We start from the raw sequence: 26,752 nt of genomic DNA, 5'->3' as shown, positions 1-26,752 counted from the left end.
TATATATATATATTAAAAATAAATTAAATAACATATTTATTTATATATAAATATATAATAATTTATTTATTGATTGATTTTTGACATATGCATATCATTTTTGTAAAAAAAAAATTCTTAATGCTGAGATAGGTACCAAAATCTTGACTTGTTACTAAATCTACAATGGTTTTGGATCTTGTAAATTTATTTTCTAAATTTGTTTTTGTCTTAACCCGTATTTACAAAAATATCTCACAGATTTATTTGATACTTTATTTTTCTGATCTTAAAAGATTATAATATTATCAATTAAGAAAATAACAATATCTCCTTGATATTATGTGCGTTAATGAGAATTAATTATTAAAAAACATTAATTTATATAACATTTAAGGTCAATAACCAAATCTTTTTTTAAATAAACAAATATATTCTTGAATTATTTTCTATAAATATATTTTCTGTCTACTTCACATAGTTTTTCTCATTGATTCATTTTCTTGTATAAGCATAACAAAAAAGAAAAATTGTTGTTGCAACTTGCAAGTCATTAATTTACTATCGATAAATCTTCTAATTTTTAATTTAACTCTTTTTACCAACTAAAACAAAGATTTATCAACTCAAAACCTCTCTTGGATTAAAAAAAAATGATGATATTCACCATAAAAATGATTTATCAAAAAAAAAATCAGATGCAGTTAACTTAATATAAAATTAATTTAATTTGAAGTTGATAGTTGTAAATTGTTAAATAATTTGATAAGTTTGAATAAATTATTATCTAATAACTTTTAACTATTAATTTTATATAAAATTAACTACATATAAATTTCTACTAAAAAAACAATATTTACCGAATAATCAAAAGAATTAAATAGTACGATATTTCTTAAGAATATTTTTTTTAAAACAATAAACTTTACATCTTGATGTAAAATTAATAATTAAAAATGGATAAATAATTTAATAAATTTAAATTTTTAAATATCATCTTCATACAAAAGCCAGGGGCAATTGAGTTTCTACTTTGTAAGTTAAAAAAATAACAATATTGAGTGAGTAATGAAAAGAGTTAAGTAGTAGTGTAGTGGGGTATTTTTGAAGAATGATTTATCAAGTGTTCCGACGCCAACTTAAGAAAGAACGAATATCCGGAGTTTTCCCAATTGAGATTGACACAAAACAAACACTTCCTTCTCAACTCAACAACCAGCTACGCTTCTCTTCCCTTTCTTCACTTCCACTGCCGTGAGTGGCGAGTGGCAGTATTGTAATAATGGAGAAAAAACAGGGCTTCTTTTCAGCAGTTCGGGGCCTATCCCCAGCAAGGACAAGGTCTTCACGCTCCAAGAGCCCCATTCGGGCCTCATCTCCTATCTCCTCTCTCCTCCGCCGTCGTCGAACCACCAAGCACCACCACGCTCCGCCCTCCGACATCTCCCTCTCCAGATCGGGAACCCTCAGACCCCTCGAAGCCCTCTCGCCTTTGAAAGAAGGCCCCGACGCCACCGATTCCCGCGAATATTCCCGAGGAGGAGAGGGACGCTGGGGACATTGGATGAGGACTCAGTCGGTTTCGGCGTCCGCCTCCTCGTCTTCTCACGGCGGCGCGTGTAAGAGCTCCGATCTGAGGTTGTTGCTTGGGGTGTTGGGTGCGCCACTCGCTCCGGTTCATGTTTGCACCACCGACCCTTTCCCTCACCTCAGCATTAAGGACATTCCCATTGTTAGTTTCTCTCTCTATAACTAACTCGTAACTAACTCAACTCCACTTTCACGATCACGCAAAATTTGCATGTTATATGGACAGATCAACGAGGTTTTTCGAGTTGATAAATATTTTATTATTATTTTTTGCTGTTATGTTATTTTCTCAGTTCTTCAAAACAGAGAATTACAACATTTTACAGTACACAGAATTCAGTATGTGTGCTACAAAGGAAACTAAGGCTTGAGTATAATTAGGAAATTGAAAGCAAAGCATTGTGGTGTAATTTTGTGTCATTTGATGTGTGCCTGTGTGGATTAGAGACAGAATTGGAGAGGGAAGAGGGTCATTTGATCTTATGATGTTTTCTATTCGTCCATTTTAGTTAGGTGGTTGAAGTATGACATGATTCTAATTTGTGTGTTGCTGTTACAGGAGACTTCTTCGGCTCAATACATATTGCAGCAGTATATTGCTGCTTCAGGGGGGCAAAAGCTTCAGAATTCCATCAACAATGCGTATGCCATGGGAAAGGTTAGGATGGTAGCCTCCGAGTTTGAGACGGCTCAGAAGGTTATGCGCAGTCGCAATTCCTCTAAAGCCACAGAATCTGGTGGCTTTGTCTTGTGGCAGATGAATCCGGACATGTGGTATGTTGAGCTTGCTCTGGGTGGCAGTAAGGTTCATGCTGGTTGCAATGGGAAACTTGTGTGGCGGCACACACCCTGGCTAGGTGCACATGCGGCAAAAGGACCAGTGAGGCCTTTGCGACGGGCGCTTCAGGTTAAGTTACCTGCTCTATTCAATAGGGTCTTGCTCTAGTCTATGGATGTATTTTTTTGTGTTCCTTTGAAAAAAAAAGAGTACTTTCTTTGACAAATGAAATTGCTTCCTAATTCCATGTTCTACTTGGATGAGATTTGCAACAAAATCAGAGTTGGAAAATAAGTTTTTCTCCTTGTTTTTGGAGATCATTATGAGTTGTTTGTTAAAACTATACTCTTCTTAAGAGTCACTTCTGAATATTTTCACAGAAGTACTTATTCCAAGTTTATCCTTTTGTCTGTTTTCAGGGCCTTGACCCAAGAACAACCGCAAGCATGTTTGTTAATGCAAGATGCATTGGGGAGAAGAAGATTAACGATGAGGACTGTTTCATCCTCAAGCTTTGTGCTGATCCCTCGACATTAAAATCCAGGAGCGAAGGCCCAGCAGAGATCATAAGGCATGTTTTATTCGGGTACTTCAGCCAGAAAACAGGACTTCTTGTTCACTTGGAAGACTCCCATCTGACTCGCATTCAAAACAACGGAGGCGATGCTGTATATTGGGAGACCACAATAAATTCATTCCTTGATGATTATAGGCCTGTTGAGGGGATTATGATTGCTCACTCGGGTCGTTCGGTAGTGACGCTTTTCAGATTTGGAGAAACAGCAATGAGTCACACTAAAACTAAGATGGAAGAAGTATGGACAATTGAGGAAGTCGCATTCAATGTGCCCGGCCTTTCAGTGGACTGTTTCATTCCTCCTTCAGAGCTAAGATTCGCTTCTCTGAGTGAAGCCTGCGAGCTCCCTCAAGGCCAGAGAGCAAAGACTGCAGCGGCCACATACCATGCCAAAGTATCTCAAATACAAAAATCACATGGAAGCAATGTGAATAATAACATTAACTGGACAGTGGATGTTTAGCGAAGTTGTTTCCAGATTAGCCTAGGTTTCTAATGGCTGACAAATCGCTGCAGGTGAACCGGTAAGATTGCGGCGGGGTTGTTCGAGGGTTTTCTGCTGTTGATCATTGCCTCATCTAAAATTGTAAATAGGAAATGACCAGTCACGGATCCGAAAAGGGCAAAAACTTTAATACTATGGGTTTATGGTGGATGATTATGAGCACCAAGGTCTGTTTTTTACCCACTTGTTTTCCCATAAGTATGAACCTGAGAATCTGCTGATAATTATATAAGCTGCAATTGCTTTTAGAGTAACTCTTTTTTCTTTTTTCTTTTTTTTTTCCTGTGAAAGCGTTGAAACACGATGCTTGAAGATCACAGTTATAACCTAGATTTAATCACTGACACAGTTTTGCATGAGTTTCAAGGCTAGAATAGCATATTGTTAGTGTATCCCTAAGGCAATTTCAGAAGAACTATTAAATGTGTCTAATGTTGATTTTTATCCTATGAATTTAAAAAACCAATTAGCTAGAGCTGGTAGAAGTTAATGTTATTCTTAGGATATGATCTATGCTCGATGCCGTTAAGGACTTTATATATTTTGACAATGTACCACAATGTTGTTAGATGCAACAATTGCAATTGTAACAGTTGTTAGGATCCCTTACATTATTTGAACTATTTGTTTCTTGGTGTTTTTATTTGGGAGAAAAGAAAGTTGATGTTTTAAATCATGTAACTTAAGGGGCTTTTGTGTTGCAGTTTTGACACTATGATTAGTCTCTATCCTTTTTGCCACTGATAGCACCAAAACATGAAATCATGGATGCTTGTGAACGTGCTTCCAATGTTCATAGATCACTGTACAGTATCTTTGAATTTGTTGATGATGTGAATTTTTTTCCCTTTTTTCTTTTTGGGTAGAAATAGGACTGTTTTAAAGTCATAAAGAGTTTCATGTATTTATTTATTTTGCCTTTTATATTTTCCCCATATGATCAAAATAACTTTTATAGCATAAAGTTCTGTACATATGACCAAACATACTTAACTTTTAAGGGATTAACAATCACTACTCTTTTACCAAACAAGTTAATATCTGAGGATTTTAATAAGATTACTGGTAATTTAGTAATTAGGTTGTCAAAAAAAAAGAATTAATATCTTTTAAATTATATAGTGTAGTTCTTAGAAGATTATTGGTAATTAATATAAATATTATCCCATGTTACTTGGCAAGAAATGAATTTTAGGTGAGAAAATGAATGGCGACCTAAATATTTGGTGAAGAAGGGAACCAAAGCGAAAAAGGTGGTGTTTGCTTTGTCTTTTTCTTGATGATTGCTTGAGTCTTCAATTTTCAAACAAGGTAATAATTTGTGATGGGGCACCCCTCTGACGAAGCACACAGCTCCAAACGTTGTAAAGCCAATAATGGTAATAATCGTTGCCAATTGCCAATGCCAAACGCGTTTACTTTGTCAACGGTTTCTCAGAGATAGAGTCACTTCCCAATCATTTCTTTGCCATAGATTTTTACAGCTTTGAAGAGTTGGAGTATATTGGGACTCTTCTTATTAGTTTTTGAAATAGTCTAATTAGTTTTTGAAAGATCTAATTAAATTCGTCTTTCATAAATTTAGTCAGTTATATTAATTTTTTTGTCATTTTGGTTTATAACATTGTCAAAGTTTGTTTATGTGGCATGTTAAGTAATACTATAACATACATCTAATAATTTTAATTGACTGTTAATATGATAAATTTATAAAATTAGATCAAATTAATTTTAAATTGAGAAATTCTAATGTTTCAAGTTCTCTCATCAATTAGGTATTAATTTTATAAATTTATCATGTTAATACTCAATTAAGACTCTTAAATATATGTTGTGGTGTCACTTAATATGCTATGTTAGTAAAGTGACGTTATCAACAAAAGAAATGACAAAAAGACTAATATGATTAATTTAAAATTTTTGAAAGACGAATTTGATAAAAAAAATATTTAAAGACAAATTTAAAAAACGAATGATATTTTAAAATCGAATTAACCATTTACTTTCATTATATAGATTTGTTTGGACCATTCACCATTTGCCTTGAGTCCTACCATATATATTTGATTGGGGGAGGGGGAAGGGAAGTTACTTTTAGCTTTTATCTCAGTCTTTCGAAGGAAAACAAATATATGTTGTCCTTCTAAATTCTAATAGGTAAATTTCAAAATATTGGTTATTTAAAGTAAGAGTATTTATGGATCGAATTCGATCTATATATTTACGATCTGTATTCTAATAGAGTTGGATTTGATCTGTACACTAATAGAATTAGATTGTGAATTTTATGTATCTGATTCATATTCGTGAATCCACAAAAATAAATAAATAAATAAATAAATATTTTTTTATGTTTTATTTTGCTAATAATTATCATATATGTTGTATTATTTTAATTTTAGGGTTAAATACTTTTGTCGTCCTTAAGATTTAGGGTCAAAATCAAAATCGTTCCGACCTTTTTTGTATTAAAATCATTCTCAACGTCACAAAATGTTATAAAATCATCATTTTTACCCTAAAAAGACAAATTTACCCTTACAAAAAATAAATTTTAAAATTAAAAAATACAAAAAATAAATTATAAAATTAAAAATTATAAAATAAAAAATTAAACCACATTCTCCTTCTCCATTCCAGATCCCACCATCATCTTCGGTCTATCCCTCTTTCATCAACATCCTCTCATCTCTCTCATCTATCCCTAAAAAGACACCCACGTAGCTGCGCTGCCAGCCTCCCAACCGATGCCGACGAGCTTCCATCCGTAGCGAACCGCCGCCTGTCAACTCGCTGGCGACGACGACCACAGCCACCACGAAGGGAGTCTCGAGTGCCGTCGACCAAGTGCTGCATGTTCTCCAAACCTCTTTGCTGGCGACGACGACCACGGCCTCACGAACGGAGTTTCGAGCGCCGTTGTTACTCCGCGCAACTAAAGCTCTAGACCCCTGACCCTATGCCGTCCGTTCCTCCCGACGAAGCAATTGAGGGTATCTCCTCACCGCAGAAAACGACGTCAACAACCACGCGAAGGTAGTCCGTCTCTTCCTCGCGCCTAACCACCGCCTCCATTAGTCCTAAATCCTCTGTTTGTGTTCTGTTTGTTGTTTTCCTTTTTTATCCCCCTGTTTGTTCTATTTGTTGTTTTTCTGTTTGTTCTGTTTGTGTCTGGTAGTGAGAGATGAAGATAGAGGTGTGGGTGATTCGGTGCGTATGGTGGTGGGTGGATGAAGTAATTAACAACTTTTGATATCCGATCTAATCTGCAAATGTGCAGATCGGATCGGATTCAAACTTCTAATGAATATCGAATCCGGAAGAGATAGTTAAAGGACACAAACTCTTATCCGTCTGTGCCAACTTGCATTCATCCCTAATTTAAACAAAAATTATCCCAACTAAACATACCCAAAATAAATTGAACTACACCCTAAATAAGAGGTATTTTTTATGGTTTCTAGAGCTGGACTTTGAAAAATGTCCATTACTTTGGAAATGGTATCCAGCTCAAATTTCAAATTTATAGAAAAGTGGACCTTCTTTTGTCGTCAAAAAATGGAAAAGTCGTTGATCCAAAAAGAAAATGGCTCATAATACATTTTATTTTAAACAAACTTTTTGTAATCTTTTTCAACTTAATTTTTGTCACTTAATATACTACGTTAGTAATTTTTTTACGTCATGGATAAAAAAAACAATAGAAAAATCAATGTGATTAACTTAAAATTTTAAAGGATGAATTTAATTAATTTTTTTAATTAATTTAAAAATAAATAATTTTTTTAAAAATGAATTTAATTATTTACTCTCATTGTATACTTGTTTGGACCATTTACCATTTATTTTTAGCCTAACTCTTTAGTCTACCATATTTATTTATTGGGGGGTGGGTTGTTGGTGGTTTAGGAAGTTACTTTTTGCTTTTATCTCTGGCATTTGAAGGAAAACAAATATTTGTTCTCCTTCTAAATTCTAATAGATAAATTTTAAAAGGTGATTATTATGGTATTTGAAAGGTGATATCTAAGTTATCAAAAAAAGTTAAAATTTAATATTTAATTTAAAATATATAAAAAATAATTTTTAAAAATTTAAAATTTACTATAAAAAGTAAGTTAGACAAAATTAAATAATATTATATGTTCAAGTCTTTTTATAAACTAAGTTTAACTAAATTAAACAATAAAATTTAGAATAATACTAATCATAATTAATTTTTATTATGAGAGACCAACCTGATTAGATTTAATTAATAAAAAAATTAAATATATAACATTATTTGATAAAATTTAGACCTAACTCAAGCACAATAGAAATGGCCATTTCAAAATACAGGTAATTTAAACAAAAATTATCCCAATTAAAGAGATCCAAAATGAATTGAAATACACCCTAAATAAGAGCTGGTTTTTTTTTTTTCTATGGTTTCTATGGGCTGGACTTTGAAAAATGTCCATTACTTTGGAAATGGTATCATTTTATATAGCCAAAATTTGTAGGAAAGTGGCCCTTCTCTTCTCGTCAGAAAATGAAAAGTCCTTGATCCAAAAAGAAAATGGCTCATAATACATTTTATTTTAAAGAAACTTTTTGTAACCTTTTCCAACTTAAAAGAAAATTTGTTAATCCAATATATTTATTATTCTTACATGCTAGTATCTTAGTATAGTTTTATTGAACATTTTTTTTATTTTTTATTTTTAATTAATGTAAAGAGCTATATAAGCAAAAGAGTATTTATACTATAAATTAGTTATTAAATAACAATATTTGGTAAAAGAAATTATATTTAATTTTTAGTTTTTCGTTTTTATGGAAACTGATTAGTTGTATGTGAATAATAGTTCAATAATTATTTTTTTTAACATTTTAGATTTTTATTTAATGTTGTGATAAAAATGATTATTAGAAATACCAAAAATAAAGAATGATTGTGTTCTAGGATGTTCTCTATTCTTTAGATAGGTTCCGTGTACAATTTCTCCATCCCCACTACTTACTAATTTACTATGGACTATGGTCAATCATTAATGTGAAGTTATCAACTTAGTCGTATGTATGTATGTCATGGCACTTGTCATCAAATAAAACAATTCAAACCAAGATTATGTTACTATATATTAATATTATTTTGCCATCGTTTCTTCTAAATCATAGTACTATATATATATCTGAATGAATCATGAATGTAAATATCAAAGAATCAAAGTTTCCACCACTTGCTAAAAACCAAAGCCATCTTTTCTTACCCTTAATTAAATCTTGATCTCCAAAATTAAAATAAATGAGCTGGTGGTGGGAAAGATCTACTGGCGCTGCTGCCAAGGTAAGTTCAAATTAAATGACATTAATGTGTTGTTTTCCTTTGTTATATGTTCTTTGTTTTATTTTCCTAAACATTAAAATTGCTTTAATGATTTAAGTATTTAACTATAAAGAGTACTAGTAGGCAGTAATTTTTGTGTTTTATAACTATTAATTAATCATCAATAATATTTTTAATAGTATAAAATTACATATAATGAGAAAAGATCACTCATTTTTTTTTAATAGTTAAGTGCTGATGACAAAACACAAAAATTGCTTGCTCCTTATACGCTTAACTATATCGATCTCTAACATGCATTCATATTTTGGTTTTTGTATGCAGAATATATCCAATGAAATAGACGAATCATCACAAAACTTGCAAAATGTGGCATTGATTATAGGCGTGACGGGCATTGTAGGCAATAGTCTAGCCGAAATTCTCTCTCTCCAAAACACACCAGGTGGTCCATGGAAGGTTTACGGCGTAGCGCGGCGTAATCGACCAGCATGGAACACCAACCACCCTGTCCACTATGTTCAATGCGACATCTCGAACCCAAACGACGTCGCGTTGAAGCTCTCACCGCTAACTGACGTCACTCACATATTTTATGTCTCATGGACCAGCAAGTCCACTGAGGCCCAAAATATTGAAGTCAACGGGTCCATGTTCCGCAACGTCCTCAACGCTCTAATTTCAAACGCTCCCAATCTCCGCCACGTGTCTCTCCAAACAGGAGTCAAACACTATGTAGGGCCCTTTGAGCTTTTCGGAAAGATCAAGGCCAACGAGCCACCTTTCACGGAAGACTTGCCACGTGTCAATGCACCAAACTTTTACTACACCCAAGAGGACATATTGTTTGAAATGGCCCAAAAAAAAGAAGGCCTAACATGGTTTATAAATAGGCCACAAGTTATCTTTGGATTTTCATCGTATAGCCTGATGAATCTTATTGGAACCCTTTGTGTTTACGCAGCTATTTGTAAACATGAAGGCGTTCCGTTAAGATTCCCAGGAACCAAAGCTGCATGGGAGTGTTACTCAGCGGCTTCAGATGCCAATTTGATTGCGGACCAGCACGTGTGGGGTGCAGTGGACGCACGTGCGAGAAACGAAGCGTTTAATGTTAGTAACGGTGACGTGTTTAGGTGGAAGCATTTGTGGAAGGTGTTGGCAGAGAAGTTTGGGATTGAGGAGTATGGGTTTGTTGAGGGTTCGAGTTTGAGGTTGTCGGAATTGATGAAAGACAAAGGTGGTGTTTGGGATGAGATTGTGAAGAAGAATAATTTGCAAGCTACTAAGCTTGAAGATGTTGGTGATTGGTGGTTTGCGGATATTATATTGGGAATGGAGGCTGTTTTGGATAACATGAACAAAGCCAAAGAGCATGGCTTTTTGGGATTTAGAGACTCCAAGAAATCATTTATAAATTGGATAGAAAGGACCAAAGCTTACAAAATTGTGCCATGAATATAATAAGAGCAACAATAATACTTGGCACCAACACCAATCTAGTCTTGGCACACTTACGTGATGTAAAATAAATGTGCCTATACAAAAACTAAATGTGTCTGTGTTAGTTGTAAAATAAGTAAGAGATTGAAGTCTGATGGGATGGCTTTTGCTTAATTATTATGCTAATAAACATTTTCATGTAACTTTATTTTCAATTGTTTGTTATATATTTTGGTGAATTAATAGAGTAATATTAGAGAATCAAATTTTTTAATTAATATCAGTTAATTTTTTAAATTATTTTATTTTTTCAAATTATAAATTCTAAAATAAAATTTTTAATTATAATTTTTTTTAAAATTAAAATTTTTAAAATAAAAAAATTAATTAATATTGACTAATTAAAAATTATTTTTCAGTACTTTTTTCTTTATAAAATATGATCGGAAAAATAAAGTATTTAATAAAATGCCAGTAATATTGCTCATTCATAGCTACATTGCTTAAAATTATGTAAACAATTTTTAAATTCTAAATTATAAAATTTAAATTCTAATTATTAAAAAAATTAATATTAACTAATTAAAATTTATTTTCCTATATTTTTTCCTTAATAAAATATGATAAGAAAAAATTTCAGCAAAACACCGGTAATATTGCTCATCCATAGCTATATTGTACTTCTTTTCTTCTTAATAATTGATACATTTGTATCAACTCTTGATCATCATTTATAGTCTAATCAGTGTTAATCGTTTACGATACTTAATTATATCAATTTCATCGTAAATTTTGTCCTTTTTGTTTTATGATAATTGTTCTAAAATAAAACCAAAGAACACATATTGACTAAGAAAAATAAAAACATTCTGCTAGAAATAAAAAATGTAAACAGACAAATTTACTTTAATATAAAAGATAAATTTTAATTAATAAAATAATTATTCCTATAACTTTTTTATTTCCTAACCCTCCCTTTTTCTCTCGTGGAGTAAGGCTATCTGCATTATAATCTTCTCAGATCACATCAGATCTAAGTTTTGCAAATAAAAAATGTTAATTGCACACAAAACGTTAAATATCATATTAGACATTATATATTAGCATATAAATATATACGTTGTTAAATTTATTTTTAATATATATTTTATATTTTAATGTATATTTTATACGAGTAACTAATTTTCGATTTACACTTAATTAGTTTGTTTTCACCAAAAGCACAAATATAAATATATAATGAGCTAAAAAATATTACAAAATAGTTATTACAAAAACTATTATAGTTGAAGAATTCAAGTAGTTATAAAATTTTGTCAGATGTTGATCTTTCTATATGAATTTTTCTTTTCTCTTTTCGGTATTGATTTCTCAAACCTCATAACGTCAATCCACAACAATATTGTGTGTTCCTTAGACATATTTACATATTTTTTTGGTCCGTGATTCATCATTTCATCCTGATCATTTCACAATAATCCATATTTACATTCTTTGTTTTGGTCAATCCTTTTCTTATATACAAAAATATTATTATATATATATATATATTTTTTTTTTTTTGGTCTGGGCCAAAGGCCTCTAGAAGAAACCGGTTTGGATAGATCCGCCCCGGTTCCACAACAAAAGCTGAAGCACGCTCTAATTGAAGATAAGGAAACAGGTGAATTTTCAATGTTCCTCCATTGCATGCTATATTGGCTCCTTTGTTTTTGGTACAGTATTATATTGGATTATTAACTCTTTACTAATGGGCTTTTGGAATGAGAACATAGGCCCAAATAAGGCCCACAAAATGGGTCCCAAAAAATGATCTTATTATTGCTTTGGTGCTGATTGTTTTTGATTGCACGCGCTAAACAACACAAATTCAAAGAAATGGCTCCAATTTACAGCTCTGTACGAAAAAGAGTTAGGTTTGAAGCTTTGTGTAGCACTGTGGCTTCTTCCTTCTTTGTGGTTTCTGCGAATTTGAGCTCTTCGAAAGTTTCCATCGGTTCTTCGCATTATTACTCACACAGGTTAGTTGCAAGTACTCACTCCATTCATGTTGCTATTGTCATTCCCCATTTTGATTTTCGCTCAACCTGGTTCGAGTTTTGCAACTGGGTATTATGCTCTCCATATGTTCGTTGAATTTCCTCAGTGACACTTAGGCTCTTTTGCATATTAATCAAATATCTCTATATTAGACATGCTATTACTAGTATATCAATAGGCACGTTTTTGAACAATAATAAATTTTGAAATTAGTTGAGATGAAATTTGTTTATAACTTAACTACGGGGTCTTGCTTCATGTCTTGAAAATAACCAAAAAAATATATTTTTTATGGATTATATATAATAAAAGGTATTTTAGTAAAACAAGTTGTGCACCAACTCAATAGATTATTATTTAGTGAACTTAAAAAAAAATTACTTTTTTTTTTGTGCAAAACTAGTAGAAATGATCGAATTGCATTCTTCTATTAGGGCAGTTGGATAAAAGTTCCATGGATTTGTGGTTGGAATTTACTTCATCAAATTACTATAAAATCTGAGGCAGGCCTCATTCACTCATTCAAGCCACACACAATCATCCAAAGTTGGAAAAGATCTTGAGTTACAGATGGCTTGTTCAGACATGTTTGTACTTGTTCATCCCAATGGATATATAAAAGATACTGTAGGTGGTGCAACCTTTCAAAGTTGGAATCCTTTTTTGATGAATGTTGATACTGATCATCAAGATTCTCTACTTGAGTTGAAGAATCTGATATTGGCAAACATGGGTGAACTTGGAAGAAAGAAGACATTTCATATGGCATATAAGTTGCATGGTATAATAGGTCCCCAATTATCTGACAGTCGGGTTATTTGGCTCACCTCTGACCAAGACATTCACTTGATGTTTGATTTCCATGTCTCAAGTCGTGAGCTACGGTGTATAGAGTTGTACATTAAAGTTGAAGACATGATTAGTTCAGCCAGTTCGAAAGCCAATCTGCAAGTTGTTCAATCGGACAATATTGGTATTTGGTAGAGGACCAAAGAGAGTACAATCACCAGTGACATCCCCAAGTTTTGCGTTCCCCAACCGTGTTGAAAATGTGAAAGTTGATGGAAAAAGAACCAATGTTTGTGCAAGCCCAGGTGAGTTCTCTATGTGATGAGCTGTTTTTCAATCAATTCAGTTTTCAAGTGATTTGTCAATTTTGCATATATCAATTTTCTAAACCACATCCATAATACTATATCTTAGTAAGAGAGGGGGAAAAGAAATCTAGGAAGAAAAACTCAAGAATGGAGTGAAATCCAGTTAAATAAAATATTGACAAATTTATGTTTCAATTTACCAATATTTACTTTTTTTAAGAAAAAAATAAAATAAAATATATAATGTCCTCTTTTACTCAGCCTCTTTGGTGCTGACTGCTGAAGGAGAGTATTATGCTCTTAAATCTTAATCATCTGCCAAGGCCACTATCCTGCTGCGTAAAATTTTGATTACTATGCACAATGTAGCCAATAAAATATACTTTGTTTTCTGAATTGAGTTACTTTCTCCTTTATTGCAGCTAACATGGCATCATGAGGTGTTGCAGTGGACAAACTCTGCCTTCCACCCAAGACTGGAAATATTGCAGGTGCCTGCGGTGTCTTTCCACCTCCAACTTCAAAGAAATCTTCATTTGTGGACATGGGTGCTGATCAAGGACTTTCACCTCCGAAAAAAATGCAAAAAATGATGGATGGCAAAGGGAAGCCAGTTGAAAATGGTGTGCTGATCCTCGACATTGAGGAGTCCAATGTGTACTCCAAACCCTTTCAAGCCCAAGATATGTGCCGCAACTTGGAGCCACCTATCACCTCCAAATCTCAGATGGTGCTAGAAGGCCGAGTTAAGGAATTAGAGATCCGCCTTGAGTCAAAGGAAAACGAGAGAGATGCCTTAGAGGAATTGAATGTTACTTTAACTGCCAAGATTAGTAATCTGGAAAACAAGCTGAAGGAGGCTGATAAGGAGAAGGCTCAGTTAAGGAAGGAGAAAACAGCATCAAAGCCTCAAAGGGGATAATTGAGCCGTTGGAGGCAGAGGTCAAACATCTGAGATGTTCCATCCTTGAAGCAAAGGAGAGAGCACACAGGAACATCATGGAGCAAGTGTGTCTTCTGGCTCCGGATATTGACTTTTTGCTTGTTCTCCCTGATAATCGAGTTGTTAATGGAGAGATTGTATGATACAAGCCCATTAACAACAACTGCTACTTCCGGCCCAATACAAGAAGGTGAAAGCGATGAGAAAGCAATTGGGCCAGAGAAACTGTTAGCTGAGCAGAGAAACAACCTTGTGAAGAAGCAACCAGTTTGGATGAATAGAGGCACTGTAGTCCTTCATCCAAGCTGGTTGCTTCTTCACACGCTTGTTTCTCTGCTCAGCTAGCGGTATCCTCTGGCCCAATTGCTTTCTCATTGCTTTCAGCTTCTTGTATTGGGCCAGAAGTAGCAGCTGTTGTTAATGGGCTTGTATCATTGTAAATCCTAAGAAGGATAGTGTACCACAAGTTACCTATGCTATGGAATTTGGATGCAAACGTCCAACACATCCAATGTTGCGTCCATGAAGCAAAGGAGATATCACATGGTAACATCATGGAACAAGAATGGTAGTGAACCCCAAGTTCGTTTTGTTGGCAAGCACTCAGGTGCAACACTGATTGCATAGGCAAACTGCAGACACTTCATGCTACAATAGGATAATTTCGTTGATTATGTATTAGCTTTATTTTTGAAATTTTAAATATGACACTCACTGCAAGGTGTAAAATTAAAGTGACTTGTATGAGGAGATGCATGAGGCCATGCATCAATTCTGTTGGAATGTAGTTTTATGTTAGATTTTGCGTCTTGTTCTCTCTGGGATACAAGTACCACTTATGTAAACTAAAGTATTGAATCAACTGTTAAACTTAGTGAATATGCATTGCGCCAAATTTTAATGGTAAAGAGATGTATCTTTGCTTCATATGAGATATTTTCAGTATACCCAAATGTTATTTAAATATTAAACGGTCAATCATTTTAGTTAAAAAAATATAAATCACCTAACATTGCATATGACATATGGAAATTTATGAGTGTTTTTAGCAAATAATCTTGGTTTAACCCTTTTAGGTTGTTTTCCATATGTTACTCTCCTGTCATGCTTTCGAATGGTCCCAAAAATCAATTCCAACCAAATTAACTCGATTTCTATTTTTGTCAATCATAGAATGGTAGAAATTGCTGATTTCTTCCAACAAAATTTGCTCATTTTTTTTCTGACCTTGATTTATTTATTTATTCATTTGCTTTCAAGAATTTGTTTTTATCATTTATTGATTGTAGATTAATCCTTGTTGAAAGAGCTAGGCTTCACATATCAAGGTCAAACAGAAATTACTTCTGTAGTTTGAACTTTCGACCGAACTTGTGAATTAATAATTCTCAGGATTATATATCTCCCTCGAAATTATACTTGCTTATGATAGTGGTTTGGCAATGTTGCTACTAATTCAATGCAAAACTCATCAAACTTTTGTACAGATTAAGTGAATATTTTTTCTGAAAACCAATAACAAAATGTTAGTTTTGTCCTCTTGTCATTATATATTATTCTACCAGTTTCAATCAACAACTTTTATTCATGAATTATGATACATTAGTGTGGTTGAGTGCAGAATGATGCAAGCTTTGGAGGACAAACTTATGTCACTGCTACTTCTGCAGATGCTTCAAGATTATGATGAATGGGTTCAAAATCAATTGAAAAATACTACTTAAAATCTGGATTCTAGTTAATAAATTATTGGGCATTTTACCAAAATAAAACAATTGAGTTTTAAATTTACCAAAATACAACTTTTACAAAATGGATACCAAAATACAACTTCTTAGTAAATTATGTAAACCGCGAGAGGAGTTTCATGGATTCCAAACATACATAAACCGCTATACCGTGGATACCCGGATAGGCATAAACTTCGAGTTCTTTTGCCACTGAACCTAACACATGTTTCATCCAATAACAACCATGAATGAATCAAGCACCTTTAATGGATCAACCAACTAAATTTTTATGGTTGAGGAAATCAATACCGAATTGGTACAATTAGTAAGAAATTTGACCAGTAAATTTGATCCTAAAGAGATCCAAAATGAATTGAAATACACCCTAAATAAGAGCTGGTTTTTTTTCTATGGTTTCTATGGGCTGGACTTTGAAAAATGTCCATATACTTTGGAAATGGTATCATTTTATCTAGCCCAAATTTGTAGAAAAGTGGTCCTTCTCTTCGTGAGAAAATGAAAAGTCCTTGATCCAAAAAGAAAATGGCTCATAATACATTTTATTTTAAAGAAACTTTTTGTATCCTTTTCCAACTTAAAAAAAAATTTGTTAATCCAATATATTTATTATTCTCACATGCTAGTATCTTAGTATAGTTTTATTGAACATTTTTCTATTTTTAATTTTTAATTAATGCAAAGAAGTATATAAGCAAAAGAGTATTTATAGTATAAATTAGTTATTAAATAACAATATTTGGTAAAGAAATTATATTTAATTTTTATTTTTTCTTTTTTACGGAAACTGATTACTTGTATGTGAATAATAGTTCAATAATTATTTTTTAACATTTTAGATTTTTATTTAATGTTGTGATAAAAATGATTATTAGAAATACCAAAAATAAAGAATGATTATGTTCTAGGATGTTCTCTATTCTTTAGATAGGTTCCGTGTACAATTTCTCCATCCCCACTACTTACTAATTTACTATGGACTATGGTCAATCATCAATGTGAAGTTATCAACTTAGTCGTATGTATGTATGTCATGGCACTTGTCATCAAATAAAACAATTCAAACCAAGATTATGTTACTATATATTAATATTATTTTGCCATGGTTTCTTCTAAATCATAGTACTATATATCTGAATGAATCATGAATGTAAATATCAAAGAATCAAAGTTTCCACCACTTGCTAAAAACCAAAGCCATCTTTTCTTACCCTTAATTAAATCTATATCTCCAAAATTAAAATAAAATGAGCTGGTGGTGGGAAAGATCTACTGGCGCTGCTGCCAAGGTAAGTTCAAATTAAATGACATTAATGTGTTGTTTTCCTTTGTTATATGTTCTTTGTTTTATTTTTCTAAACATTAAAATTGCTTTAATGATTTAAGTATTTAACTATAAAGAGTATTAGTAGACATTAATTTTTGTGTTTTGTAATTATTAGTTGACCATCAATAATATTTTTAATAGTGTGAAATTACATCTAATGATGAAAGATCACTTATTTTTTTTTATGATTAAGTGCCGATCACAAAACACAAAAAATGCTAGCTCTCTAGACTTTTAACTATATCGATCTCTAACATGCATTCATATTTTGGTTTTTGTATGCAGAATATATCCAATGAAATAGACGAATCATCACAAAACTTGCAAAATGTGGCATTGATTATAGGCGTGACGGGCATTGTAGGCAATAGTCTAGCCGAAATTCTCTCTCTCCAAAACACACCAGGTGGTCCATGGAAGGTTTACGGCGTAGCGCGGCGTAATCGACCAGCATGGAACACCAACCACCCTGTCCACTATGTTCAATGCGACATCTCGAACCCAAACGACGTCGCGTTGAAGCTCTCACCGCTAACTGACGTCACTCACATATTTTATGTCTCATGGACCAGCAAGTCCACTGAGGCCCAAAATATTGAAGTCAACGGGTCCATGTTCCGCAACGTCCTCAACGCTCTAATTTCAAACGCTCCCAATCTCCGCCACGTGTCTCTCCAAACAGGAGTCAAACACTATGTAGGGCCCTTTGAGCTTTTCGGAAAGATCAAGGCCAACGAGCCACCTTTCACGGAAGACTTGCCACGTGTCAATGCACCAAACTTTTACTACACCCAAGAGGACATATTGTTTGAAATGGCCCAAAAGAAAGAAGGCCTAACATGGTTTATAAATAGGCCACGAGTTATCTTTGGATTTTCACCGTATAGCCTGATGAATCTTATCGGAACCCTTTGTGTTTACGCAGCTATTTGTAAACACGAAGGCCTTCCGTTAAGATTCCCAGGAACCAAAGCTGCATGGGAGTGTTACTCAGCGACTTCAGATGCCAATTTGATTGCGGAGCAGCACGTGTGGGGTGCAGTGGACGCACGTGCGAAAAACGAAGCGTTTAACGTTAGTAACGGTGACGTGTTTAGGTGGAAGCATTTGTGGAAGGTGTTGGCAGAGAAGTTTGGGATTGAGGAGCATGGGTTTGTTGAGGGTTCGAGTTTGAGGTTGTCGGAATTGATGAAAGACAAAGGTGGTGTTTGGGATGAGATTGTGAAGAAGAATAATTTGCAAGCTACTAAGCTTGAAGATGTTGGTGATTGGTGGTTTGCGGATATTATATTGGGAATGGAGGCTGTTTTGGATAACATGAACAAAGCCAAAGAGCATGGCTTTTTGGGATTTAGAGACTCCAAGAAATCATTTATAAATTGGATAGAAAGGACCAAAGCTTACAAAATTGTGCCATGAATATAATAAGAGCAACAGTAATACTTGGCACCAACACCAATCTAGTCTTGGCACACTTACGTGATGTAAAATAAATGTGCCTATACAAAAACTAAATGTGTCTGTGTTAGTTGTAAAATAAGTAAGGGATTGAAGTCTGATGGGTTGGCTTTTGCTTAATTATTATGCTAATAAACATTTTCATGTAACTTTTCAATTGTTTGTTATATATTTTGGTGAATTAATAGAGTAATATTAGAGAATCAATTTTTGTAATTAATATTAGTTAATTTTTTAAATTATTTTATTTTTTTTAAATTATAAATTCTAAATTAAAATTTTTTAATTATAAATTATAAATTTTTAAAAATTATTTTTCAATACTTTTTTCTTAATAAAATATGATCGGAAAAATAAAGTATTTAATAAAATGCCAGTAATATTGCTCATTCATAGCTACATTGCTTAAAATTATGTAAACAATTTTTAAATTCTAAATTATAAATTTTAAATTCTAATTATTAAAAAAAATTAATATTAACTAATTAAAATTTATTTTCCTATATTTTTTCCTTAATAAAATATGATAAGAAAAAATTTCAGCAAAACACCGGTAATATTGCTCATCCATAGCTATATTGTACTTCTTTTCTTCTTAATAATTGATAAATTTGTATCAACTCTTGATCATCATTTATAGTCTAATCAGTGTTAATTGTTTACGATACTTAATTATATCAATTTCATCGTAAATTTTATTTGTCCTTTTTGTTTTATGATAATTGTTCTAAAATAAAACCAAAGAACACATATTGACTAAGAAAAATAAAAAACATTCTGCTAAAAATAAAAAATGTAAACAGACAAAATTATTTTAATATAAAAGATAAAATTTTAATTAATAAAATAATTATTCCTATAACTTTTTTATTTCCTAACCCTCCCGTTTTCCCTCGTGGAGTAAGCTATCTGCATATATAATCTTCTCAGATCACATCAGATCTAAGTTTTGCAAATAAAAAATGTTAATTGCACACAAAACGTTAAATATCATATTAGACATTATATATTAGCATATAAATATATATATGTTGTTAAATTTATTTTTAATATATATTTTATATTTTAATTTATATTTTATACGAGTAACTAATTTTTTATTTACACTTAATTAGTTTGTTTTCACTAAAAGCACAAATATAAATATATAATGAGCTAAAAAATATTACAAAATAGTTATTACAAAAACTATTAATCTATATATGTTCAAATATATTATAAATATTGAAATGAGATCATAGAAAATAATTGAACCCTTTTGTAATTGATTATTAATCACTTGCTACCTCTATTCTTCCACTTTTTAATTTAAATATAGAAACAAAAGTGGAGTTAGACTCGGATGTGGAAAATACAGGTGCTTCACAGCCATGTGGTGTCAGTGAAACAGAACACAGACCATGCGAGTTTTCCATCAGTAAAAAGATTAAAAATAACAAACAACTCGGAGGGTCCGTTTTCTAGCTTCCGAAATTTATATTTGCCCAACCACAAGTCGGACTATGCGATTTCTTAACCAAAATTTTAAAATCAAATAACTCGCATGGTCCGATTTGTTTACTCTGAGTTTTTTCAATTTTTTTAACACAAATCGGACCCTTCGATTTGTGTACTCTGAATTTTTTTAACATTTTGAACACAAATCGGAGGGTCCGATTTGTGTACTCCCAAAATTTTAAAAAGCACCAAAAATTACCATGTTAAAATGTATCACTCATTTTACTTCCATATCAAAATTTTTTAGCCCTATTCTTCTCGGGAACCTTCACCACATATGTAGTACTATGTGCTTCCACAGTGGTATTTGTTTCCATTTGGGTCCATGAGATAAAGGGAAAAACTCTTAAAAGAAATCCAAAGGTCTTTTAGATGAAAGTTTCTTCTTTTGTGGCAGCAATTTTGTATTATTATTATCTATGGAATATTCTGAGTTAATTTTTTGCCTTCTTGTTACTGAACGCAACAATGAGTTGCTCTTGAAAAATCATGAAATGCGCCCAGCTAGCGCCGCCCCATTTTCTGAAGTAAATGCGGCAAATTACCCCAAAAGAGGTAAATGACAAGGTTTTAATAACAAGAAAAATTATGGAAGGAAAAAGAATTATATTCAAAAGAGAGGATCTCACCAGAAGTGGGATAAAGAAAGAAATATCGGGCAGAATAAATCAACAGAGGATAAGTGTTTCCGTTGTGGTGGAAAGGACCATTGGTCACGTACCTGTCGTACCTCAAGGCACTTAGTCGATCTTTACCATGCATCTTTGAAAAAGGACGACAAGGGAAAAGAGTCGAATTTTGTTTCAAATAATGCTGAAAATTCCACCACTCATTATGATGTATCTGATTTCTTTGAGGATCCTGAAGGAAATATTGGTCATTTGATCAATGATGGAATAATTTAATGTGTGAGATTGTTAAGCATCCATGTAAATAAATAATGTAAAGAACGTATTGTTAAGTTTTCTATGTATTTAAGTTTCAAATATGATGTATATAAATAATGAAATATTTTAATGTTTATAAATTTTGAAATCATTAAATATGTCATGTTTTAAAATAAAATTTTAGTATATGACATTATTTTTATGTGCAGTATTTCTTAAAAAAATAATTCCGATCAAGTATCCAATTCAAATGTACATGCTACTTATTTTATTATTATTTGTCTTTGAAGAGAATGGCAAGGATACGTAATGAAGATGTATGCCTTGTGGATAGTGCAAGTTCGCACACTATTCTAAAAAATGATATATATTTTATCCATCTGGTGCCAAAAGAAGAATGTGTTAATACTATTATTGGCTCAGGCAATGTGATAGAAGGTTCCGGAAGAGCTATAATTTTGTTTCCTGGAGGAACAAAATTCATAATAAATAATGCACTATTGTCTACCAAGTCTCGAAGAAACTTGTCGAGCTTTAAAGATATTCGCCGAAATGGATATCATATTGAAACAATAAATGAGAAAAATCATGAGTATTTATGTATCACAACTCATGATTTGAATAAAAATGTTATATTAGAAAAGTTGCCCTCACTTTCATCTGGGTTATATTATACCAAGATTAGTGCAATTGAATCACATGCTACTGTAAACCAGAAGTTTACTAACCCAAATGAATTCATAACTTGGCATGACCGATTGGGTCATCCGGGAACAACCATGATGAGGAGAATTATTGAAAACTCTCATGGACATTCACTAAAGAACCAGAAGATTCTTAAATCTAGTAAATTTTGTTGTGCTGCATGTTCTCAGGGAAAGTTAATTTTAAGGCCATCACCAGTAAAGATTGGATTTGAGCCTCCTGAATTCCTGAAAAGGATTCAAGGTGATATATGTGGACCTATTCATCCACCATGTGGATCTTTTAGATATTTTATGGTTCTAATAGACGCATCTTCGAGATGGTCACATGTGTGCTTATTATCTTCTCGCAACCTGGCGTTTGCGAGATTACTGACTCAAATTATTCGATTAAAAGCACAATTTTCAGAAAATTCAATCAAAGCAATTTGTCTTGATAATGCTGGTGAATTTACTTCTCAAGCTTTTGATGCTTATTGCATGGCTAATGGAATAAGTGTTGAACATCCAGTAGCTTATGTTCACACACAAAATGGGTTAGCATAACCACTTATTAAACGCCTCCAATTAATTGCTAGACCCTTACTTATAAGAACAAATCTCCCAACCTCGGTTTGGGGGCATGCTGTTTTACATGCCGCAGCACTTATTCGTGTTAGGCCAACGAGTTATCATCAGTTCTCTCCTATGCAATTAGCTTTTGGCCAGCAGCCAAATGTTTCCCATTTAAAAATATTTGGGTGTGCGATATATGTTCCTATTACACCACCTAATCGCACCAAAATGGGACCCCAAAGAAAATTAGGGATATATGTTGGATATGATTCTCCCTCTATAGAGATACAAACTGGAGATGTATTTAAAGCCCGGTTTGCAGATTGTCATTTTGATGAATCAAAATTTCCAACATTAGGGGGAGAGAATAAGCTTCATGAAAATAGCTTAACTGGAATGCATCATCGTTGATGCATTTAGATCCTCGATCAGGACAATGTGAACTGAAAGTTCAAAAGATTATACATTTGCAAAGAATAGCAAATGATTTGCCTGATGCATTTTTCGATACAAAGAGGATAACTAAATCTTATATACCAACGGAAAATGCCCCAATTCGAATTGATGTCCCAGTAGGACAAGTAGCCACTGAAGCAAATTCACGCCAGAAGCGTGGTAGGCATGTCGGTTCCAAAGACAAAAATCCTCGAAAGAGAAAAGAGGTAAATAATATTCCTGTTGAAAAAGACATAGTAGAGACACCTGCAGTTGTCCAAAATTCTGATATAGTGTTAACGCCAGAAGACGTTCAGGTACCTGAAAATTGTGAAAATGATGAGATCTCGATAAATTATGTCTTTACAGGAGAGAAATGGGACCGAAATAAGATAATTGTCAATGAAATATTTGCATATAATGTGGCATTGAATATCATGCATGAAAATAAGGATCTTGAGCCAAGATCAGTCGAAGAATGTTGACAAAGGAATGATTGGCCAAAATGGAAAGAAGCCATGAAGGCTGAATTAGACTCACTTGCAAAACGTGAAGTCTTTGGACCTGTAGTCCGTACACCTGAAGATGTAAAACCTGTTGGATACCGATGGGTATTTGTGAGAAAACGAAATGAGAAAAATGAAGTTGTGCGCTATAAAGCCCGACTTGTGGCACAAGGTTTTTCACAAAGGCCCGGTATAGATTATGAAGAAATGTATTCCCCTGTAGTGGATGTGATAACATTGCGTTATTTGATCATTTTATCTGCATATCATAAACTGCATATGCATTTAATGGATGTGGTAACAGCCTATTTATACGGCTCATTAGATCGGGATATCTATATGAAAGTCCTTGAAGGACTAAAGATATCTAAACCATCCAATGAATATTCACAAGGGTTATACTCGGTCAAATTGCAAAGATCTTTATATGGTCTAAAACAATCTGGACGAATGTGGTATAATCGTCTTACTGAGTATCTGGCCAAAAACGGATTCAAGAATGATGATATCTGCCCATGTGTTTCATAAAGAAAACTACATCTGGGTTCATTATAATTGCTGTGTACGTTGATGATTTAAATATCATTGGAACTTTTGAAGAGATTCCAACAATTATAAAAACTCTAAAAGAAGAGTTTGAGATGAAAGATCTTGGAAGAACTAAATTTTGTCTCGGCCTGCAGATCGAGCATATAAAAAAATGGGATCTTTATTCATCAAACAATATACACAGAAAAGATTTTGAAGAGATTTTATATGGATAAGTCACATCCCTTGAGTACCCCAATGATCGTAAGATCTTTGGATGTGGAGAAGGATCAATTCCGTCCTAAAGAAGAAAATGAAGATATTCTTGGTCCCGAAGTACCATATCTTAGTGCCATTGGAGCGCTAATGTATCTTGCTAATAATACACGACCCGATATATCATTTGCTGTGAATTTACTAGCAAGATATAGTTCCTTTCCAACCAGAAGACATTGGAGTGGAATCAAACAGATCTTTCGATATCTTCATGGAACGGTTGATATGGGATTGTTTTATCCCTATGGATCCAAGTCACAATTAGTTGGCTATGCAGATGCTGGATACTTGTCTGATCCACATAAAGGGAGATATCAAACAGGATACCTATTCACATATGGTGGTACAACTATATCATGGAGGTCCACAAAACAGACGATAGCAGCAACCTCTTCTAATCATGCTGAAATACTAGCGATTCATGAAGCTAGTCGAGAGTGTTTTTGGCTAAGGAGCCTGATTCAATATATTCTGTTGTCATGTGGATTGATTGATCATAAGATAGCTCCAACTGTCCTGTTTGAAGATAATACAACATGCATTGCTCAACTTAAAGGCGGATACATCAAAGGTGATAGAACAAAGCATATTTCTCCCAAATTCTTCTTCACTCATTATCTTCAAAATCAAGGGACAATTGATGTCCAACAGATCCACTCTAGTGACAATCTGGCAGATTTATTTACAAAGTCACTCCCAAAATCATCTTTTGAAAGATTGGTACATGAGGTTGGGATGCGCCGATTTCGAGACATTAAATGATGTCGACAAGAGGAAGAGACTGTACTCTTTTTTCCTTGGTCAGATTTTTTTCCCATTGGGTTTTCTTGACAAGGTTTTTAATGAGGCAGTCCCCATCACAAAGGATATTGTACTCTTTTCCCTTCACTAAGGTTTTTTTCCACTGGGTTTTTCTTTAGTAAGGTTTTAACGAGACAATAATCCTAAATGGGCATCCAAGGGGGAGTGTTGTGATAAGATCAATATAGTCAAAGTGGATGCCCATTAATGTGGGTGGCTCAGTTTTCCCATATTGAAAGAAGCAAGATAATATTTATGAAGCTTGAAAAGTGAAACCTTGTATGCCTATAAAAGCATGTACGGGGTAAAAGGAAAATACAACTACAGTAACAAAACAAATGCAATTCTCTCTCTTTACTACTTCTTTCTATCTTTATATATATATATACACATTACAACATATAATATTATATATATATATAAATTATTATTGAGCTAATTATTTTAATGCTAAAGTCTTCTATTTATACATCTTTATTTTATATTTAATATATCTTTTACTTATTTTACAACATATACATAAAATCAGACCAAAATTTAAGCCCTTTTAAGTGTTGTTTTTTTAATGCAGTTATGATTCAAATAATATGTTAAAAAGATAGGACAAAGTTCTCTAGAGATTATTAACAACACATGAATGTAAACAACTAAACATAATATACACTTTTCATGTTGATAATGCATTGAAATTATGCAAAATACAGAATTTTTTTTTTAAGTATTAAGACGGGGCATAAGTTCGAAAAAGAGACGTAATTACAAATTAAGCAGAGTAACGTAGGGTGGTACATGGTCTTATGATGGAAACTGTTACGGTAGGTAACCGGAGATTAAATAGGTAGATGGCGTTTGGCGGCCCAAGTGCGTGAAGGAGGAGGACTCCGGGTGATCTGCAACTCGGGAGGCTCCGTCTGACTTGTACTCGCGAGTGAATGGGGGGGTGGTACCTGCAAAGACACTCCGATGCCTAAGTTAGCAAGAGTGTGGGCAGGTCTAGAGAGTATTGGGCTTAGAGATACCTGAGGGGTGTTAGTGTATTTATAGTGGTGAGCCAATAACCACCGTTGGAGTAGTGCCGTATCTTTAGGGTGCTAACCGTCCCTATTATCTTGGGGAGGTTAAGATATGGCTTTATGAAGCGGTTAGAGAGATTTTAGGGGCGGTTACTCATTTGAATGAGTGCTCATCTGCCAACTAATCTCACATCCGACTTCTTCAGACCAAGTCGTGGTTGATACCGACTTCTTATGTGAAGGTCGGTATTTACCTAGGCTCTAATCCTTCAGGTTAGGCCTTTTAGTTGGACCTGGGCCTTTGCATTGGGCCAGGGTATGAACAGTGCCCCTACTTGAGCCCAAATTTTCTTTAAAGTTTTGGGTTCAAGTATTAACTCGGGTTCGTAGTCGACTTGTTTGGAGGAGACGCGGGTTTTAGAAACCGACGTGATTTTCGCGACCCTTCGCTTCTGACAGTTACGTCAATTCAAGCGTCGTGTCCGTTGGGGAAGTGTTGAGGGCTTTGGTAACGGTGCAATCTCATTAATGACTGCCCCGTTTTTACCATTATGCCCCTTGGCATGTTTATAAATACTTTCCCTCTCTTTCCATTTTCCGTTTCTGCAATCTTTCAAACTTCTGTTTCTTTGTTCGTACGTGCTATACTTTCGGGCTTTGGAGACTTCTGCTTCCTCATTTTCAGAAAGAGGTCAGTTTCTTTTCTTCGTCTTTTGCATGACTTGGTTTCGTAGAG

At 33.5% G+C, this 26,752-nt stretch overlaps 3 protein-coding genes and 1 long non-coding RNA gene across 5 annotated transcripts; all 4 read left to right on the top strand.

Annotated features, from left to right (window-relative positions):
* The first annotated feature begins 997 nt into the window (after nt 1-997).
* LOC112697782 (uncharacterized) lies at nt 998-3,683 on the top strand. The gene is made up of 3 exons (XM_025751104.3): nt 998-1,711; nt 2,129-2,476; nt 2,767-3,683. The coding sequence occupies exons 1-3, from the start codon at nt 1,262-1,264 to the stop codon at nt 3,385-3,387; spliced, it is 1,419 nt and encodes a 472-aa protein (XP_025606889.1). The 5' UTR covers nt 998-1,261; the 3' UTR covers nt 3,388-3,683.
* A 4,908-nt stretch (nt 3,684-8,591) lies between these two features.
* On the top strand, nt 8,592-10,416 carry LOC112697779 ((S)-8-oxocitronellyl enol synthase ISY1). Its single transcript, XM_025751101.2, has 2 exons — nt 8,592-8,758; nt 9,083-10,416. The coding sequence occupies exons 1-2, from the start codon at nt 8,717-8,719 to the stop codon at nt 10,214-10,216; spliced, it is 1,176 nt and encodes a 391-aa protein (XP_025606886.1). The 5' UTR covers nt 8,592-8,716; the 3' UTR covers nt 10,217-10,416.
* A 1,619-nt stretch (nt 10,417-12,035) lies between these two features.
* LOC112697781 (uncharacterized) lies at nt 12,036-14,226 on the top strand. Of its 2 annotated transcripts, none has more exons than XR_003151305.3 (3): nt 12,036-12,222; nt 12,681-13,335; nt 13,761-14,226. It is a non-coding gene; the product is annotated as an uncharacterized lncRNA (long non-coding RNA). The 2 variants fall into 2 exon arrangements; XR_003151304.3 differs by having other exon boundaries at nt 12,075-12,222; nt 12,676-13,335.
* A 2,925-nt stretch (nt 14,227-17,151) lies between these two features.
* Nucleotides 17,152-19,021, top strand: LOC112697780 ((S)-8-oxocitronellyl enol synthase ISY1). The gene is made up of 2 exons (XM_025751102.3): nt 17,152-17,318; nt 17,642-19,021. The coding sequence occupies exons 1-2, from the start codon at nt 17,277-17,279 to the stop codon at nt 18,773-18,775; spliced, it is 1,176 nt and encodes a 391-aa protein (XP_025606887.1). The 5' UTR covers nt 17,152-17,276; the 3' UTR covers nt 18,776-19,021.
* The last annotated feature ends 7,731 nt before the right edge of the window (nt 19,022-26,752 follow it).

The sequence above is a fragment of the Arachis hypogaea genome, chromosome 16 (genome assembly GCF_003086295.3).
Source record: "Arachis hypogaea cultivar Tifrunner chromosome 16, arahy.Tifrunner.gnm2.J5K5, whole genome shotgun sequence".
Classification (NCBI taxonomy): Eukaryota; Viridiplantae; Streptophyta; class Magnoliopsida; order Fabales; family Fabaceae; genus Arachis; species Arachis hypogaea.
The sequence above is the reverse complement of the archived record's forward strand: the minus strand, read 5'-3'. Positions and strand labels throughout refer to the sequence as shown.

Bases quoted from the DNA above. Each gene is read 5' to 3' on its own strand.
- LOC112697782 (XM_025751104.3), top strand. From the start codon at position 1,262: ATGGAGAAAAAACAGGGCTTCTTTTCAGCAGTTCGGGGCCTATCCCCA. The intron at 1,712-2,128 runs GTTAGTTTCTCT...TTGCTGTTACAG, and splicing joins GCATTAAGGACATTCCCATT to GAGACTTCTTCGGCTCAATA. The intron at 2,477-2,766 runs GTTAAGTTACCT...GTCTGTTTTCAG, and splicing joins CTTTGCGACGGGCGCTTCAG to GGCCTTGACCCAAGAACAAC.
- LOC112697779 (XM_025751101.2), top strand. From the start codon at position 8,717: ATGAGCTGGTGGTGGGAAAGATCTACTGGCGCTGCTGCCAAG. The intron at 8,759-9,082 runs GTAAGTTCAAAT...TTTTGTATGCAG, and splicing joins CTACTGGCGCTGCTGCCAAG to AATATATCCAATGAAATAGA.
- LOC112697780 (XM_025751102.3), top strand. From the start codon at position 17,277: ATGAGCTGGTGGTGGGAAAGATCTACTGGCGCTGCTGCCAAG. The intron at 17,319-17,641 runs GTAAGTTCAAAT...TTTTGTATGCAG, and splicing joins CTACTGGCGCTGCTGCCAAG to AATATATCCAATGAAATAGA.